The 16,022-nt window shown below is 36.1% G+C and overlaps 3 protein-coding genes across 3 annotated transcripts; 2 read left to right on the top strand and 1 right to left on the bottom strand.

The window, feature by feature from the left end:
* Positions 1-8,223: 8,223 nt before the first annotated feature.
* On the top strand, positions 8,224-8,433 carry CBG27407 (the record flags this gene model as incomplete). Its single annotated transcript, XM_045238790.1, has 1 exon — positions 8,224-8,433. The coding sequence occupies one exon, from the start codon at positions 8,224-8,226 to the stop codon at positions 8,431-8,433; it is 210 nt and encodes a 69-aa protein (XP_045099774.1).
* A 1,055-nt stretch (positions 8,434-9,488) lies between these two features.
* CBG27406 lies at positions 9,489-9,746 on the top strand (the record flags this gene model as incomplete). Its single annotated transcript, XM_045238789.1, has 1 exon — positions 9,489-9,746. The coding sequence occupies one exon, from the start codon at positions 9,489-9,491 to the stop codon at positions 9,744-9,746; it is 258 nt and encodes an 85-aa protein (XP_045099773.1).
* Positions 9,747-12,325: 2,579 nt separating this feature from the next.
* Positions 12,326-13,526, bottom strand: CBG16316 (the record flags this gene model as incomplete). Its single annotated transcript, XM_002643545.2, has 4 exons — positions 12,326-12,469; positions 12,518-12,641; positions 12,694-13,053; positions 13,348-13,526. 4 exons carry the CDS (start codon positions 13,524-13,526, stop codon positions 12,326-12,328), a joined length of 807 nt encoding a protein of 268 aa, XP_002643591.2.
* Between the last annotated feature and the right edge of the window lie 2,496 nt (positions 13,527-16,022).

The following is a 16,022-nucleotide window of genomic DNA, read 5'->3' as shown; positions in this document are numbered from 1 at the left end:
CTCTGAAACAAACCAACGCAGAGAATCACAAGGCACAAGATCTGAAAAAGAGAATAAAACTTAAAAAAAGGGCAAGATATAAAAATCAAAAGGGATGCTCCTCTGTTGGTAGGAGACTACTACACACCGACTGACACCAGTTCAAAATTATCAACCGGAAGGACAAACGGAAGCGCGTTAGAAGGAGGTGAGAGGGGAAAAAAGAAGGACCATGTTAGTGGAAGACACCTAGTTTCAATCAAAGATTGGAGAGAGAGAGAGATAGCGAGGAGACTGCTGCACATTTAATTAATCAGCTGCTAGTGTTTCAAATTTTCATGGAGATGTCATAGCCTCGTGGTGGGAAATGCGGCACACCAAAGTGTGTCATTTCCGGCCTTTAATAGATATCTGGGATTGAGAAGGTCGGCGGATGTAGAGATAAAAGGAAAAACGTAGTTGGTCTGGTTTAGTGTGACCATTCGTATAGAAATATGCAAAATCTTCAGGAGCAAATCAAAATTGTCAATTTTTGATCTGAAAATTCTGAAAATGGAAAATGACATCAAAATATATGACTTGAAACTCCAAATTGATCTTACAGAAAAACATATATGTTGAGATTAACATTACATTCATAAAATGGTACAGACACATAAAACGTTGGGGTTTATTATACTTTGGAATGATCTCGAGCAAGTTGGCTGGGATTGTGCATTCCTCCTTTCGGTGTCCAAGAGTATTTTTAGAAATTTCAATCGTCAGATATGCGCTGGCTTTTTTTTCACTCAATAGGTTCGTTAGTCTTTTGGAATCCTGTTAAAGCCATAACCAGGTATGTTGCATACTTTTTGAAAAATCCAACAGCAGGCAAGATTGAGAGTTATCATGTATTAGGTTGGCGGGAAAGTCTTTGTCACTCTGTTTGTTTAATCACTGTTCTCGTATATGGAGGCTGTGTATGATATCGACTCTAGTGAATAACAAGGTGATAAGAACCTTCCATATAAACAAGTCCCCATCTCCTTCCCTGCTCCTCATCTGTAATTGAAACGATATGTTTGTTCCCACTGCTATTCACATCAGACATGTTTTGATTTACCTCTTCCTATCTCACACACGATGAAGGATTCGGAAACTTTCTTGAAGAATGTGTACAACACACATGCCCCTCACTACAATACTATTCGCAATTGGTTCCATCGTTTCGAAAAAGATGACTTCTCGCTCGATGAAAAGGATCGCTCTGGGAGACCCCGTGAGTTGGATTTGGACATGCTGAAGCACGCATTGCAATCGGATCCATTTCAATCTAGCCGTGAACTAGCTGTCACATTCGGAGTTCACCATAGCACAGTCCTTGAAGGTTTGAAGTCTCTTGGAATGAGAAAACTTTTTGGTCGATTCATACCTCATCACCTGACTCAAGCCAACCTTGACCGCCGAGTCGACGATTCGATTACTCTTCTCACTCTCCCAGCGGGCGATCGATGGCTGGACCGGCTAATAACCGGAGATGAGAAGTGGGTCTTCTACGATAATCACCACAGGAAATCCCAGTGGGTTGGAGAAGGAGAGAGCCCACAGGATGTCCCCAAACCCGACCTTCATCCGAAAAAAGTTATGCTCTCTGTGTGGTGGGGAGTGGACGGCCCCATCTACTGGGAACTTCTGCCCGAGGGCAAAACAATAACTGGAGACCTCTACACTACTCAACTACGAAACCTCAAGAAAGCAGTCGACCGTTCGGCCCTGAAAGACAAGAAAGTGTACTATCAACATGATAACGCTCGCCCACATGTTTCGAAACAAGTGAAGCAGGAGCTGATGGGATATGGATGGAATGTTCTCCCTCACCCCCCGTATTCTCCTGATCTTGCTCCTTCCGACTATTGGTTATTTGGCGATATGACACGTGCCTTCGAAGGAAGAAGCTTCAATTCCCGTGGAGCGGTCGAAGCGGCACTCAAACAATACTTTGCCTCACGCCCGGCTGGATTCTACCGCAATGGAATCCATAAATTGAGGGAACGTTGGAGACATGTTGTTGATAATGATGGACAATATAATTAATTATATTTTTTCTTTGAGAAATAAACTATTGAAAAAGTGACAAAGACTTTCCCGCCAACCTAATACTTTAAAATGTACAACAATCGAAAAAAGGAGTACATCCTTTTAGCTTCAGTAATATCCTTCCAAAACGTTGAATTGCTCCTCCCATTCAGTTTTCTTTTTTGCAGTTACTCATTTCCGGTGAAAGTTTGCACAATTGTTGGAAATGTGACCTGACTCATTTTCAAAAACTATAACACAGTAGCTGATAACACATCAAGGCATATAATAGGAACACAATAAAAACTAGAAAAACGATTGAGCAATTACCTAATCTGTTAAATTTTAACTCTAATTTTTCAGCTCAACAGTTTAGGTTTCATATTGGAAAAACATTATTCTTCAGAAATGTTGTCAGTAGTTAGGCTGTGATAAAGTAAGGATAATACATGGAAACTGCAAATGTGAAAACAGCCGTTTCCTTTGTTTCGACATGGAAATCCTCCAAAAATATAGAACAAATCCATTAACTTTTATGTTAATTTTTAATTCACAAAACTTGATTTTTTTCTAGACTCGTCCAATCAAAATGATTCGGTAACAGAATCTACAAACATTCACAAATCTAAAAAATTTAATGCCTTCGTATATGCATTCAATTCGGAATTCGTTTCAAAATTTTACACCTGTAGCAAAACGTTTTTTTTCAAAACATGTTTTTTTTTCTGGACAGATTCGTTATCATATTTTTTCATATACATTTTTTTTTGGAACTTCATAACATTTTTGGAACGTTTTCTGCAATGCCCTTTCAGATATTTTAAAGGTAATTTCAGATTGGACCACTTCTCTGTCAAAAATGAATTGAGACCGATACACGTGAAGTTTGATTTTGTGGTTGTCAGCAGACATGATATCTTTCCTTAAGGTCGATGCGTTTACCCTCTGGACTATCCTCATCGAATTTTGAGCCCTCGCTAACTTGCATGAAACTCAACATCGTCTACATCTTACCTAGGCTATAGCATGCCGTGATGAAACAAAATCTTCCTGTGACTCGTTTGCACATTGTTGATCCTTCCAAGTCAGTAAACAAAAACTGTCAGAAGAGTAGGAGCGGAAACACTTTTCGATTCACTGCTCGGCCATGAAATACCAGTAACGTTCAGAATCTGACCTTCATATGTGATGCTACACACTGTTGTTCTTGAGTTTTCAAAAAAAATCTTAATCGAATATTGTTTTCATGAGCAAATATACACCATGAGATGCGGAATTCTAACAAAACGTTTTCTGGTTTACGCCATTCCAATTCTGGCTATCAGGTGTCGCTACAATACCCCATTGCTGTCAAATGGGACCTCCGTTCGAAAATCATTTAATCGTTTTTGCGACCACCATATTATTGAAAAAAGCAACAGCTATTGCATTGAACTTTTTAATAGACGTGATGTTCAAAAATTTTTTTTCACAATATCAAATGAGATAAACAATTAGATATAATGAAAAATGAAGAAAATGATCTATTTAATGAATTGAGCTCACGAATTCCTTAAATCATGTCAGTACAGATATTTTACAAGGGAACCTCAACACCTCGTTTGATAACAAATTTTAGCATTCAGGGCATTTAATTACTGCAACGGAACTTGCGAGACAACCGCTCATTGAAGGTAACCTCCTGAGTGAGGTTACGGTACTAGTTCGTATGGACCGCATGTTGGTCCATCGTACCGCCAATTAATTTTTTATTATTTACATGGACGTGAGTCATATAATAACTGATTTTCAAGTATCTGAGACAGCGGTTACGATCATTCTAGCGGCGAAAGAGAGGATTTGCTGAAATTCAGACGATAGTCACAGGAAGCCCGCTCCTGACTTCAAAATAACTTGAAACTTGATGAAAATTATTTTCAAAAAAGAACAACTTCTAGCCTTTGTAAAAATACCAAAGTAGCTCTCTGGGAGGGGGACACCAGAGATTTGTGGCTCAAAAAGCTTGTAACTTTCTAAGCGGCACGCGCCTAAACACTCACACGAGGATACTAGTTTCGGGTGATAATTTTCACAGTAGATGACAACAAGATAAGTCGGAATTGTAGAATTATATTCAAAAATATGTCATCTGTCTGACACTAATGAAACATTGCGAATAGAATTTCGCTTTCTTTCATGATTCTGATCTTTGATAGAAGCACTTGAAATTGCGAAAAACCCCTTGTTTTCCTCAATTTTCAAACCAAAATCAATTAAAGAACAAATCTAAGTAATCAAGACTTTGCATTAATTTGAATCCTAGTCGGTAAGCTAATATAAGGAGTTCTGACAAGATTAGGCCACGGTTTACAGTGCCGAAGACTCATCATGGTGGTTCAATCTCAATTTTCCTCAATTTTCCGTGGGCACAAGAATTGATACGATTTCTTCTCAGACTTGAAACCAATCAATTATTCAGTCTTACGGTATTGGACCCAGATAGTGTCTCCATGAAGAGACAAAATTTCACATTTCTGATGACCCCCCTTCAGAAGATGTGGGCTTCAACAGGCCAAAACTAACACCGTGCCACCGTAGTATCCTTTCCGAAGCCTCTGACGGCTGTCGTCGGACTGAAATTGAATATTTTCGAAAATTTTTGCATTATTATAAATTTTGTGCGTCTGAAATTATTTAATCCTAAATTTTGAAAGTTTTCATCGAGTTTTAGGAAAGTTATGAAGGTTTGAATCCGTTACAGTATTTAAAAGCCCCCTTTAGGTTAACAACGGGCTATCTAAACATCTTTCAAAGTTTTAGAATCCGCACGCCAGTTGGTACCGAGTTTTATTATTTTCTGTACCATAAATCTTTGCAGTGCAAAACAGCGATTTTCAAAGACGATTTTCTCAATTTTGCGTTTACTCAATATTTTTTATATTTTAAACATTCTCCCGAAAAAATAAAATTTTCAAATTTCGAATTAATATCGAAAATCGTAGAAAATTTTGAGAATAAAAATATCTTTTTTTTTCAGAGAAAATGTCTGAAATCTAAAATTTCACCAATTCTAAGTAGAACACTACAAAATTTATGTTCTGGAACATGCTAGAAATGTCTTTGAAAATATCTGTTTTCCACTTTTAAAAATGACAATTTTGGTACTGTAACTGGCGAGCGGACTCTATAATTTTGAGAGTTTTCTACATAGCCTGTTGTTAACTTTTCCTGAAATCTTTTTCAAAATTTTGGTTTACGAGGTGTTGAGGTTCCATTGTTAGAGATTGTAACTTCGACTGTCACACCGATGCAATGACAAAACGCGTGTTGCTAATAAAACAATGAAATGTGATCGGGATTTTTTAAAACTTTTAGTATAATTAATTGAAAAATCAACTTCGTTTGGCAACCTGTTTGCGAGTTCCATCATCCTAATGCTATTTTTTATTGGGAAGACAACAGCGTCATATCACAGTCATGGAAACTTAAAAAACCGAATCATGAGCAATTTTGAATAGATATTTTTTCATTTGGGCTATGAATAACTTATGTCGAAAAATTCAACTTTTCAGTAAAACTCCTTATTAGAATTGTCAACATTTCGTCAACATTTCATGCTTTCCTCTGAAATTTCTGTCTTCTTTCGGTCTTTTTTCAAAAATTGTTTCAACTTTTTTTGGAGTGCTGTCACCTGCCACTCGTTTTTTTTCTTCTTTTCTCCTTGTTCTCGCACTACACACTCTTCTGCCCAATGGGGTGCGTCGTATACGCTGTAGAATACCCAGAGAAACAGTTTTTTTTCTTCGATGCCCTGGGTATGTGTGTGAGCACGCTCACTCGGTTCTCTTCATCGTTTCTCTCCAGTGTGTGTGCGCCGGTGGCGGTTGCCCCAAGAAATGTGCTGTGTCAGCGAGAGAGAAATAATAGCGCACTGGAAATAACGAGAGACAGAGAATATCGACCCGTTTTCATCTCTCCACGATAGAAAGGTTCCTGTGCATGTGTAGAGGTCGACAACGTCAGTCAGAGACAGTTGCCCTGCACTTCTCTGCATTGGCAATAGGACAAGAGAAAACGAGAGCGTGGAGCGTCTAGAGAAAATTGATACGTTAGAAACAGAACATGGTGCTTCAGCAATAAAAATACTGAAAGGAACACTCAAAATATATGAAACGAGAAGATTAAGGAATTTTAGGATTCTACAAAGCAGTCTCTGTAGAAGTGAACATTAGAAAAAAAAACATCTCTATTATCCGCGCGTGCCTAGAAACGACTGCTTCCGAACGAACATAAATCTGACACGCTAACTTCACTCGAAGAGGGGATATTGAAACAAGTCTTGCTGAACTTAGTAGTTGCAGAACATCAATAAAATGACCAGGAATCTAGTTAGGACCCTAAAAATTATAGGATCAGAAACTGTTTACAAAGAGACGAATGTTCAGAATTTTTCGAGGTTGTGATGTTTAAATTCAGAAACGGCTAAAAATTAAGAAACGCAGTAAATTTAAGAATTGCTTCTCTACGTCAGTTTGAGGATGAATATCAATTCAATTTTTTTCCTTGTTATGACTACAATATTGAAATACCGTAAACACTCTAATATATAGCCTCTCCTAATTGAACGCCACCCTCTAATAGAACGTTCCCCCAGCTATGCATTGAAAAATAGAACGCCACTCTCCAATTGAACGCCACCCTCCAATTGAATGCCACCCTTAATAGAATGCTACCTCAAAACAAATAAATTGCGATTCACCGAATTATTAATTTATTGCTTTTTAGAGAGGGTTGAAACATTGTGCAGTACGCAAGTAAATGGTTTTTGAACTTTTTCCTGATGATTCCCCACTTTCCGCTTTTTCTCAAAGTATTTTGGGCATCATCAGAATCTTCGAGAAAATTTTTTTTGGTATCGAAGAATTTAATGCCACTCTCTAATAGAACGTTTTCCTAGCTATACATTGAAAAATAGAACGCCATGGTATTAAATTAGAGTTTTTACGATATCTAAATTTTCACTGTAAAAACAACAACCTTTGCCATCAACAGTGCCTCACACTCAAACATATCCTTCAAAGGAAAAATGCCCAGATTTGATTACAGGGTCCACCCTATCTTTATGTTTTCAAACTTCCCACCATGTTTCAATTTTGTGAAGAAATCTCAGTTGACTAGCTCCGTCTCAGCATATTTCAGTGTTTTTTTCTATTTCCAGTGAGTTTTTTAGCTAAGTTTTGGAAATTGACTTTAACTAATTTTAGGTTCGAATGGCTCGCCTTTGCAGACTGTACAACTCTCATCCCAAAACCAAAAAAGTAGGAAGTGCTGTAAGCGAAGCATGGAAAGTCGAATGGCGCTGGTTTGTACTCACTTTCTTGGTCTTCCACATCACCCTCGGATTCATTCTCATCCTACGAAAATATATAATTATTGTTATCATTTAAATTTTTAATTGCTTTTCTATGGTTCTCCTAACAAAAATGAATGTATTTATCTGGGAACATGTCTTCAATATATTCTTTCGCCATTTTTGTTTTCGATTTGTGTTGTTTCACACAGTGAGAAATTCATGATCAAACTTTAGAAACAACTATAATGCATCACTGCATGAGAAAACTATTTTTCCGAAAGCTGATGATCCTACTGCCATACTGGATCTCTCCACCCTTCAATTTTTATTCCGATAAAATCAATAACTTTTGTTCCCATTTCCACGACAACAAAAAAACTAAGAGAATGCTCTGAAATATAATCAATTTCCAATTAAAAATTCCTGGCCTCGAGAACTTTCCTCACTCGTAGAACTTCATTTTCGTGTACACAAGTTTGATAACATTAGCGACTTTGAGTTTTTCAGTGTCATCGCTTATCAATAGTACCAGGAACTGATAACCAAGAAAAAATAGACCGCAAATTGAAACGATTTTTTGTGTTTATTTTCCTATGGATGCTCCAACTAATAGTCGTCTGATTTTTTAAATGTCAGTGCATTGATTCGATTTTCCAAAACTTTCTTATTTTTCAATCGTATCTATATTTGACCGAACTAAAATTAACACTTCGGTATTATTAGACGTATTCTTTTATCATCACTTTCTGATCATAAAAAATCAGCAATTTTTTATTTTTCTTTCTTGCCGATTTGCAAAAACTCATTTTTCATTCCTGGAGTTTGTTTTTTGTTTCACGATCGCTCATATTTTTCAGATGTCCCGTAAACGTCGGAACCAAGAACCCGAAAAAATCGAGAAGAAAAAAGCGATAGCGATAGAGCAAGCTGATAGAGTAGAAAGAAGAAACCTCTACTGGAGTCCACGATTTATTCTCTACCGATGGATTTTTCTCACCCTCACTTTCATTCAGCTGGGTTTACTTATCAAGGCTCTGATAAGAAAATATATCACCGGAGCCGGATGAACATCTTTGATGTTTGATCGATTGATTATGATTGTCTGTGAAAATTTGAAAATAAATAAATTTGTATGAAAACAAAACTTTTGTGTAAGTCCAGAATGATAATCCAGAATGATGATCGAGACCTTTTATTTAAAAAAAACAGGTTTTTGTCTTTTGTTTGGTTCTTGTAGCCAAACACAAAAGTGCGACTAACTTTTGTTTGGCAGAAGAACTTTATTAATGATAGGTTGGACATTGTTGCCTTGGTTACTAACGCCTACATAAACTTCTAGCAACATATTTCGCATGATCATTTGTAAAATATTTTTTACTTTTCCCAATAATGTTATTTTTTTGTTTTAAGAAACCTCACAAAACTTAATAAGTGAAGTTCAAAAAATGATTTTTTTTTCGAAGAATGTTCTTAATTGACCACTTTCCCCTTAATTTTTTGTCTCAGCTTTGTTTTTCTTTGACATTAACACTAGTTTTCTAGATAAAACAAAATGCAACCACTCTCCACCAATTCTGGCCCTAAACGTCAATTAGTCGTCCAAGCTAGAGCATCATCTGAGGCAGTAGTCAGTTTCGTCCCTACAGCTCCAGCAAACTTCTTTGACAACGATCTTGAGGAAAATATGCCAGTCAGTGAAGTTGTCCGTGACGTCTTCTTCCTTCTCGCATTTTCCTTGCTTTTCATTTTCATTGTATTCAAGTTGGAAGCTGGACTCAACGATCAATAAATCTCCGCGCAAAAATATTGTATTCTGTTTGAATGAAAAAATTTGGATTTTCGAATAAAGTTTGTAGTCAATTGTTCAATGCGGAAAATGAATCAGTTAAGATTACTGTAGAAGGAAATTTTCCAATTCAGAAACTACGAGTAGTATTTCGACTATTCAGAAATTAGTGGTGGAGAGACAGCTATAATTTGTCTGTCGAGCTTTTTACACCCTTTTTATTCGGAATTTTGGCGTAATTATATGAGGAGAAATTCACTCTACTAAAGTTTGTACGAACTTCTCATTCACTCTGAAAACTTCTTAAAAATTCAAAAAACTATTACACATTTTCAGATGCCCCGTGATAAAACAAAAATCATAGTCAAATCGGAAAATTCGTCTCCAAAAGCCTATCCAAAACCAATAAGGCAAATGTACCAAATGAAATATAAAAAATTGGCTTGGCTCCTATCAATCTGCGCCGTCGTATTTGTTTTGATCAATATTCTTCAAGGATACGTCATCAAGGACGACAATGAAAATGATGAGACTATCAGAATGTTGGAGGAAGCTATCAATGACGAAGTCCAACTAGACGATTATTATGGATAATCGAAGAATACACACAAATTACTTCTGTTTAAACTTTTTCACTAATATCAATTTGGATTATTTTCAATGTTTTTCTTTCGAAATTTTTTTTTCCGAAATTGTATTTTTTTTTCTATTCAAAAATCAATAAAACATAAAACACTCTATCATGGTAGTATCCTATAGGTTGTACGAGTCAAAGCCAAAGATGTATCTGGCAGTCATTCCACCGCCGGCAGTTTTTTTCGAGATCTTCAAATTTTCAATTCGTGGTAGCATTCCATTTTTTTTGAGTGTCGACGTAGTTCAGATTTGTTTTATGTATCATGTTTAGGATTGACGTTCTTGAAAGAATGTAGTAGACTACCCATTTTGAAGTCTCGATTCCCCTTCACAGAACATTTTCTTTCACATTTTTTCATTTATTCGATTTTTATTCGTCATAAATTTTGCTGTCTTGGTGGCTGGGAGTGAAAAAAATAAGCTTTTTATTTTTCGAATTAATTAACTCGCAGTCATTCGTTTGTTGTGTACTACTATCCAGAGTGCTTTCCTTGCATTTTTTAAAAATTTGTTTCTGATAGGAAGGGAACATAGAAAATTAAAATTTTCGAAATTTGATTCCTATATTCCCCTCGAGAAGTTAAACATGTAGACCAACCGTTGAAGGAGCCGCGTTGTCACCAGCTGAGTTACGGTAGCAGTGGTTTCGCCGCCGGCAGATAGCATATCTACCACGTCAAAATGTATACCCTCGTTCCAAGAAAAAACCCCCAAAAACTTTGGGCTCTATTCTAGTTTAGAGGTCCCAAAAAAAATTAGAGGTCCCAAAAAAAATTAGAGGTCCCAAAAAAAAATAGAGGTCCCAAAAAAAAATAGAGGTCCCAAAAAAAATAGAGGTCCCAAAAAAAATTAGAGGTCCCAAATAATTAAAGCTCCGAACCCGCCTTCTTTGAAATTCTTTTCGGCACTTTTCTTCCTAAATTATTTTCATTTTAGGTTTTCTGAAGTTTCCACGGAGATAGATACTATCACTTGTCTTTGAAGCATGGTTCCATCAACAAACTCTCTACGTTCTGAACGACAACTTGCAGTTGTACAGGAAGATTCATCGGTCCGAGTCAGAGTGGTTTCTCCAGGAGCTTCAACATTCGACGACGATGAAATGCCAGAGCCACAAGAACCCACCTACAAAGTTGTGCTGAAAACTATTTTCTGTATCATTTTTCCTATATTCTTGATTGTAGTAATTCTTCGGGAATACAATTATATTAGTTGATGAATGAAAAGTGATCTTAAACTGGAAAAAGACAATTTTCACAGCACATTTGAATGCCTCAAGATGACAGGTTTATTGATTCTTTTCAATCAGCCTATACCGTGAACTGTATATCAAATGAAAGTCAGACACTGCAAAAATTTCAGAAGGCGATAGCAAAATTTTAGGAAATCGTATTTCAACAACATTGAAAAAAGTGTTTTTTCATCTAAAAAAACCATTCCACAGGGTTTTACAGCCTTTTTTCTACTGTTACCTATTCACCGATTAGATTCCTTGTTGTTTGATCTGGACAGGATTTGTGTCTCACTTTGGACTTTTTAATTTAAATTCCAGACATTCCGTCATCATAAACTTTTTTTTTTCAAAAATGCCGAAACTAGAAAAATTGGAAAATTGTAGACACAGAAAAAATGTAGACAGATGAAAGAATATAGTTTCTTGGAACGGATTGTATTAGATTTTCTGCGTTTTGTTGGCTGCGAACACAATTTGCTAGATTTTTCAATCAGCCTATACCGTGAAGATTCATCAATGTCCGAAGGATTCTAAACAAGATTTTGATGTAATTTGAATCCCTGGAGGGCATCATATATTTGGTAATTGAAGGTCGCGACGCAACTTTGTTCATTACTTATAAAAATTTTTATTTCAGAATATCTGCGAGAGGCATTGCACTGACTTCTAAAGCTACCTAAATAATGAGAAAAGCTGGAGATGATCCAGTTTTGCTGGAAGGTTTTCCAGCTCTACCTGAGAATGACCAAGACATGAAGGAAGTCGGAACTCCACCGATAAAAATTATCTGCTATATTCTGATCATCTTATATTTTCTGACTCAGTTCACAATCTACTTCATAAACGTTTTTTAATTCGTTTGGTTTTTCGAATTTCTGTTCTTCTTTTTTTTAATCTGCTGAAATTCAGTCTGATAACAATATCAATGAGACTATATATTTTCAAAATTTGTATAGCTTTTAATAAACTGCACACTTCATTTTAAATTTTCAAATTTTAATGATTTCCTCCTACTAGAAAAAAGAGACCAGACTGCACAAACCGGCTACACAGTGTAGTGCATTACTGATAGTGTAGTGCATTACTGATAACATTCCCGGTTTTTTTTCACCGTTTGCATTGTTCTTACTAAATGGCCAGTTCGGAATATCATGCGTTTTTCTTAAGTAAGAACAAAGAACAATAAGAAACAAAACTTCGTTTTATGAAGGGATTTCCAAAGAAATGTGCTTTTAGACTTCATCAATATCAAGATAAAAAACATTTGAAACTTTAATCAGACCCAGCTGAATTATCTATATATCTATTGAGATTTTTTGGCCACTGGTACTCCTTGATTCGAAATTCTTTCTTTTTCTTTTCTGACTGAACCAAGTGGATCGATGTTGTCCTCATCCATTGTTTGTCTTTCATAGCCAAAAAATCCATCAGATTGAGCAACGGATATCTGAAAAACCAACAAAATCATTGGTTATCAACTCAATTAGACCCTCACCGTCAAGTGACAGTTGTGATATTCTAGGAAGGTCAGACCACAGATCAAAAAAGCTTTGAAAAACCAATGAATCGGTTGACTTTCAAACACCAGTTGGTAGAGAAGACTGCTGATTGGAATGTGTCTGAAAAGTTCCATGTATAATTGGTGTTCTAAAATTTAGTAATTGAACATGCCTGAAAAGAAACAGACAAATCATGTTGGCATTCACAATGATATCTACACTTTTTGGAAGCTCCATCCCGGTATACAAAAGATGGACCATTGTTCTCGAGTGCAAGAAAATGGTTTGAACTTCGACAAGAAGGCCGAGAAGAGCTAATCCGTGTAGTTGCTTGAAATGAACAAAAGCGATGAAACCGATTACAACCAACGAATGATGTACAATGTATTCTTTGGAAGCATCCAGTTCACCATGGCACACCATATCTGCCATATCATAAATGAAATAAGCAACACTGAACAAAAAAACATAATTAGCAGAAGGCGAGGAGTAGGTGAACGGGTCACGAATGAAGTTCGGATCGGTGAAGAGCCTGAAAACGTGTTTTTTTCGTATGTTGTCTGACATTTTGAAATTTTTGATTTTTACCACAAAAACCGTGAACCATCTAAGAAGTCAAATTTTAGAAAATTTATTTTGGTTTCTGTGGAAATATATCAAAATCTGCCAACTAACAGAATACTCGTCATGATTTTATGAATATATAGTCAGTTGATCCCTTTCTGACATTTCTCACAAAGATCAGGATAAATCAGCTCAATGTTAGGGGAATTCTACTAGAGTGTTTAAGGTAGCTGTCTTCAAATTGTCTAAAATTTCCACTTACCAAGTCAAACACATGATTGAAGAGAGTAGAGCGTGGGTAAAACAAACCACACGCACTGAAAACAGTCGCACTTTATTATCGTTCCAATCTTGAAATAGGCTTTTGACGACGAATCGAGCAGTGACGTACTCAATACGAAGAAAGGCAATGACAAGTCCCACGAAAAAGTAAAGGTCCATGATGATAGAAATTACCTGAAAGATAATAGATGTTACACGAACCTTGAAGAGAAAAAGTATCTTTGTAAAACAGAAGGCGCTAAAAATAGGAAAAATTTTGTTTGAATGCTTCCAAAGGATATTAGAAATCAGAAACGTAGAGATTTAAATGTGGCAAAAACCAAAAGTTTGAACGAAAACTAGGCTAATTGGAAAACGACAAATCAGCCAATTAGTAAAGCAAAACGTTGAAACAAGTGTTTTCTAGGTGATTTCAGTCCGAAAAAAATCAAGAAATTATTGAAATCAAATAGGGAAAGAGGAGAGTAATTAAACACATTTTGTTATTTTTTGAACCTGAAGACAGAAAACATTACAATCTGATTGATTTTTTAATTTCAGGTAAAATACCTTTCAGAAAAATTTAATAGTCAGAGAAAAATCAATATAATAGTTCATTATAAAGAAAGTTCAGCACATCGCCAATAGTTCATTTCTTATCACTTCGTCTGTCTCCCATTTTCAATGACAAAAAAAGCGAAGTGTAGAAGACAAAGAAGTTATGAACTGATAACACGCGGAAACCCATCCGACGTGTCATTTTTCATCTATATCGGTTAGCGAGTTTTTTTCACCTTCGACTTTGCCCTTGCTGTCAGAAAGTTCGATCGTACGATTCAGTATTTTCCGCCGACGCCATGAATCGTGAAGTGATAAGAGTCATGAAGTTTTTTTTTATCCAGTGTTATTTTAAAATTACTTTTATCTTCTACGCGAGACAGTAGGTTATCAAACGTTACCTGCTAGAAAGGAATCATGTCTTAGAAAAACAAATAGTTTAGATCGAAAAATTATTGAATACAAAAAATTGGAATCTGTGATAGTATATATACTCGAAAATTTGAATATTTTTTGCCTTGGAAGGCGGGAACTGGGCTATCTATCAAATTGAGGGAAGACAGAAAACGAAAAGAATAAATAAAACCAAAAAAAAAACTAAAAAGTTCCTGAGTTTCATGACATTTGTCTTTTCTTTTTGCTTTCAATTAAAAGTTTTAACAACTCCGATATAATATTACGTTTAAAATTGAGGGAAACTCACACGATAAGCTCAAAACATGCTGACACCTGACAAACTCTGTCTAACTGATAAAAATGTTCTATTTTCTATCTCTTTATATTCTTTTTCCCTTTGGGTTGCCTCGACAGGGGGTTGATTAATGATTTGAATTTTATCATCAATCAAAGATGCTCTTAGACGCTGCTAATTGTACTTTTCCGAAAAAAAGTGCATTTTAGTCAGTTGAACTGGTGCCAGATGACACCGACTTGAACAATGAGTTTCAAATTTGATTTGTGATAATCAGGTGACCTCGTCTCGTTCCTCGCTCCTCGAAATTTGAAGAAGGCATCCCGTTCTTTTTTTTTCAACCACTGAAAGATCATGGGGTATCAGAAGTAAGCAGGAAAAATGGAAATGAAAGGAAAACAATTTGGAAAAAGGACGTCGGGAATGCATGCGGTCATTTTATGGGATTGACAATTAATGAGTATGTGTGGCGGCTCGGGAGGAGTAAAAATCCAAAGACTTTACTGGATGGGTTAGAGGCGAGATAAATGGGAAAGAGCTGTCGAAATCGGATACTCGGAAAGATAAAAGAGTTTGGAAAAAGGGTTAACAGAAAACTAAGTATACATTCAATAGCCGGAATATGGTAGATACCGGGGACAGAATATTCTGGAGCTAAATTCCAAAATGCGATTGCTTCAAAAAAAACTTTGTAAATGAAATTCTTCGCAAATCCCCCTTTCACAAAATAAAATGATAATTAAGAAATGGCATCGAAACAACCTATAGAATGAATACTCCTTTTGGAAAGAACAGGCATATTTTCATTTTGAACAAAAAGGAGCAATCGTCCGTCACCAAACAAAAAAAGCGATTAATTACTGGCAGATGCAAAGAGAGACATCCCAAGAAGAATACGAAAACCAAAAACGTCATGGATGTTTAATGGGCAAATACCGTAGGAAGGAGATGGAGAGGTAGTGTGTCCAATAAAGTGGTCCATCAATTTCGAAATGTTCAGAAAACCCCACGATTTTAAGGGTTGCCTGAAAGCAGACCAGAATTATGGTGAGCGAGAGTGAGAGAGCTGAAGATCCGTTTGAAAACAATGTTTTTAAAAAATTATTCTCCGTTTGTTTTGCTATCTGTCCAACTTTAAAGATCCTAATTAGCTGTCCTTAGATATTCAAATAAATGGGACCTTTGAAATTAAAGGTACGTGTGCAATCAACATCTATAATTTTTTAACTGCTGATTTTATCGCCTCTCAAGTCCCATGTTCCATTCCGAAAAAGTTCTTAAAGGGGGGACTCCGACCAAAAATTTTTATTGTATTAAAATGTGTTAAAAGTTATTTATTTTCCTAATATTATTGCGAAAAAATTCAAAAGAAATCCGAAACCCCCGAAAAATGCCGTTGAAAACAAAAAAAATTCAAAAAAGGTGCC

Source organism: Caenorhabditis briggsae (genome assembly GCF_000004555.2).
Source record: "Caenorhabditis briggsae complete genome, chrX, whole genome shotgun sequence".
In the NCBI taxonomy this organism is placed as follows: Eukaryota; Metazoa; Nematoda; class Chromadorea; order Rhabditida; family Rhabditidae; genus Caenorhabditis; species Caenorhabditis briggsae.
The sequence above is the reverse complement of the archived record's forward strand: the minus strand, read 5'-3'. Positions and strand labels throughout refer to the sequence as shown.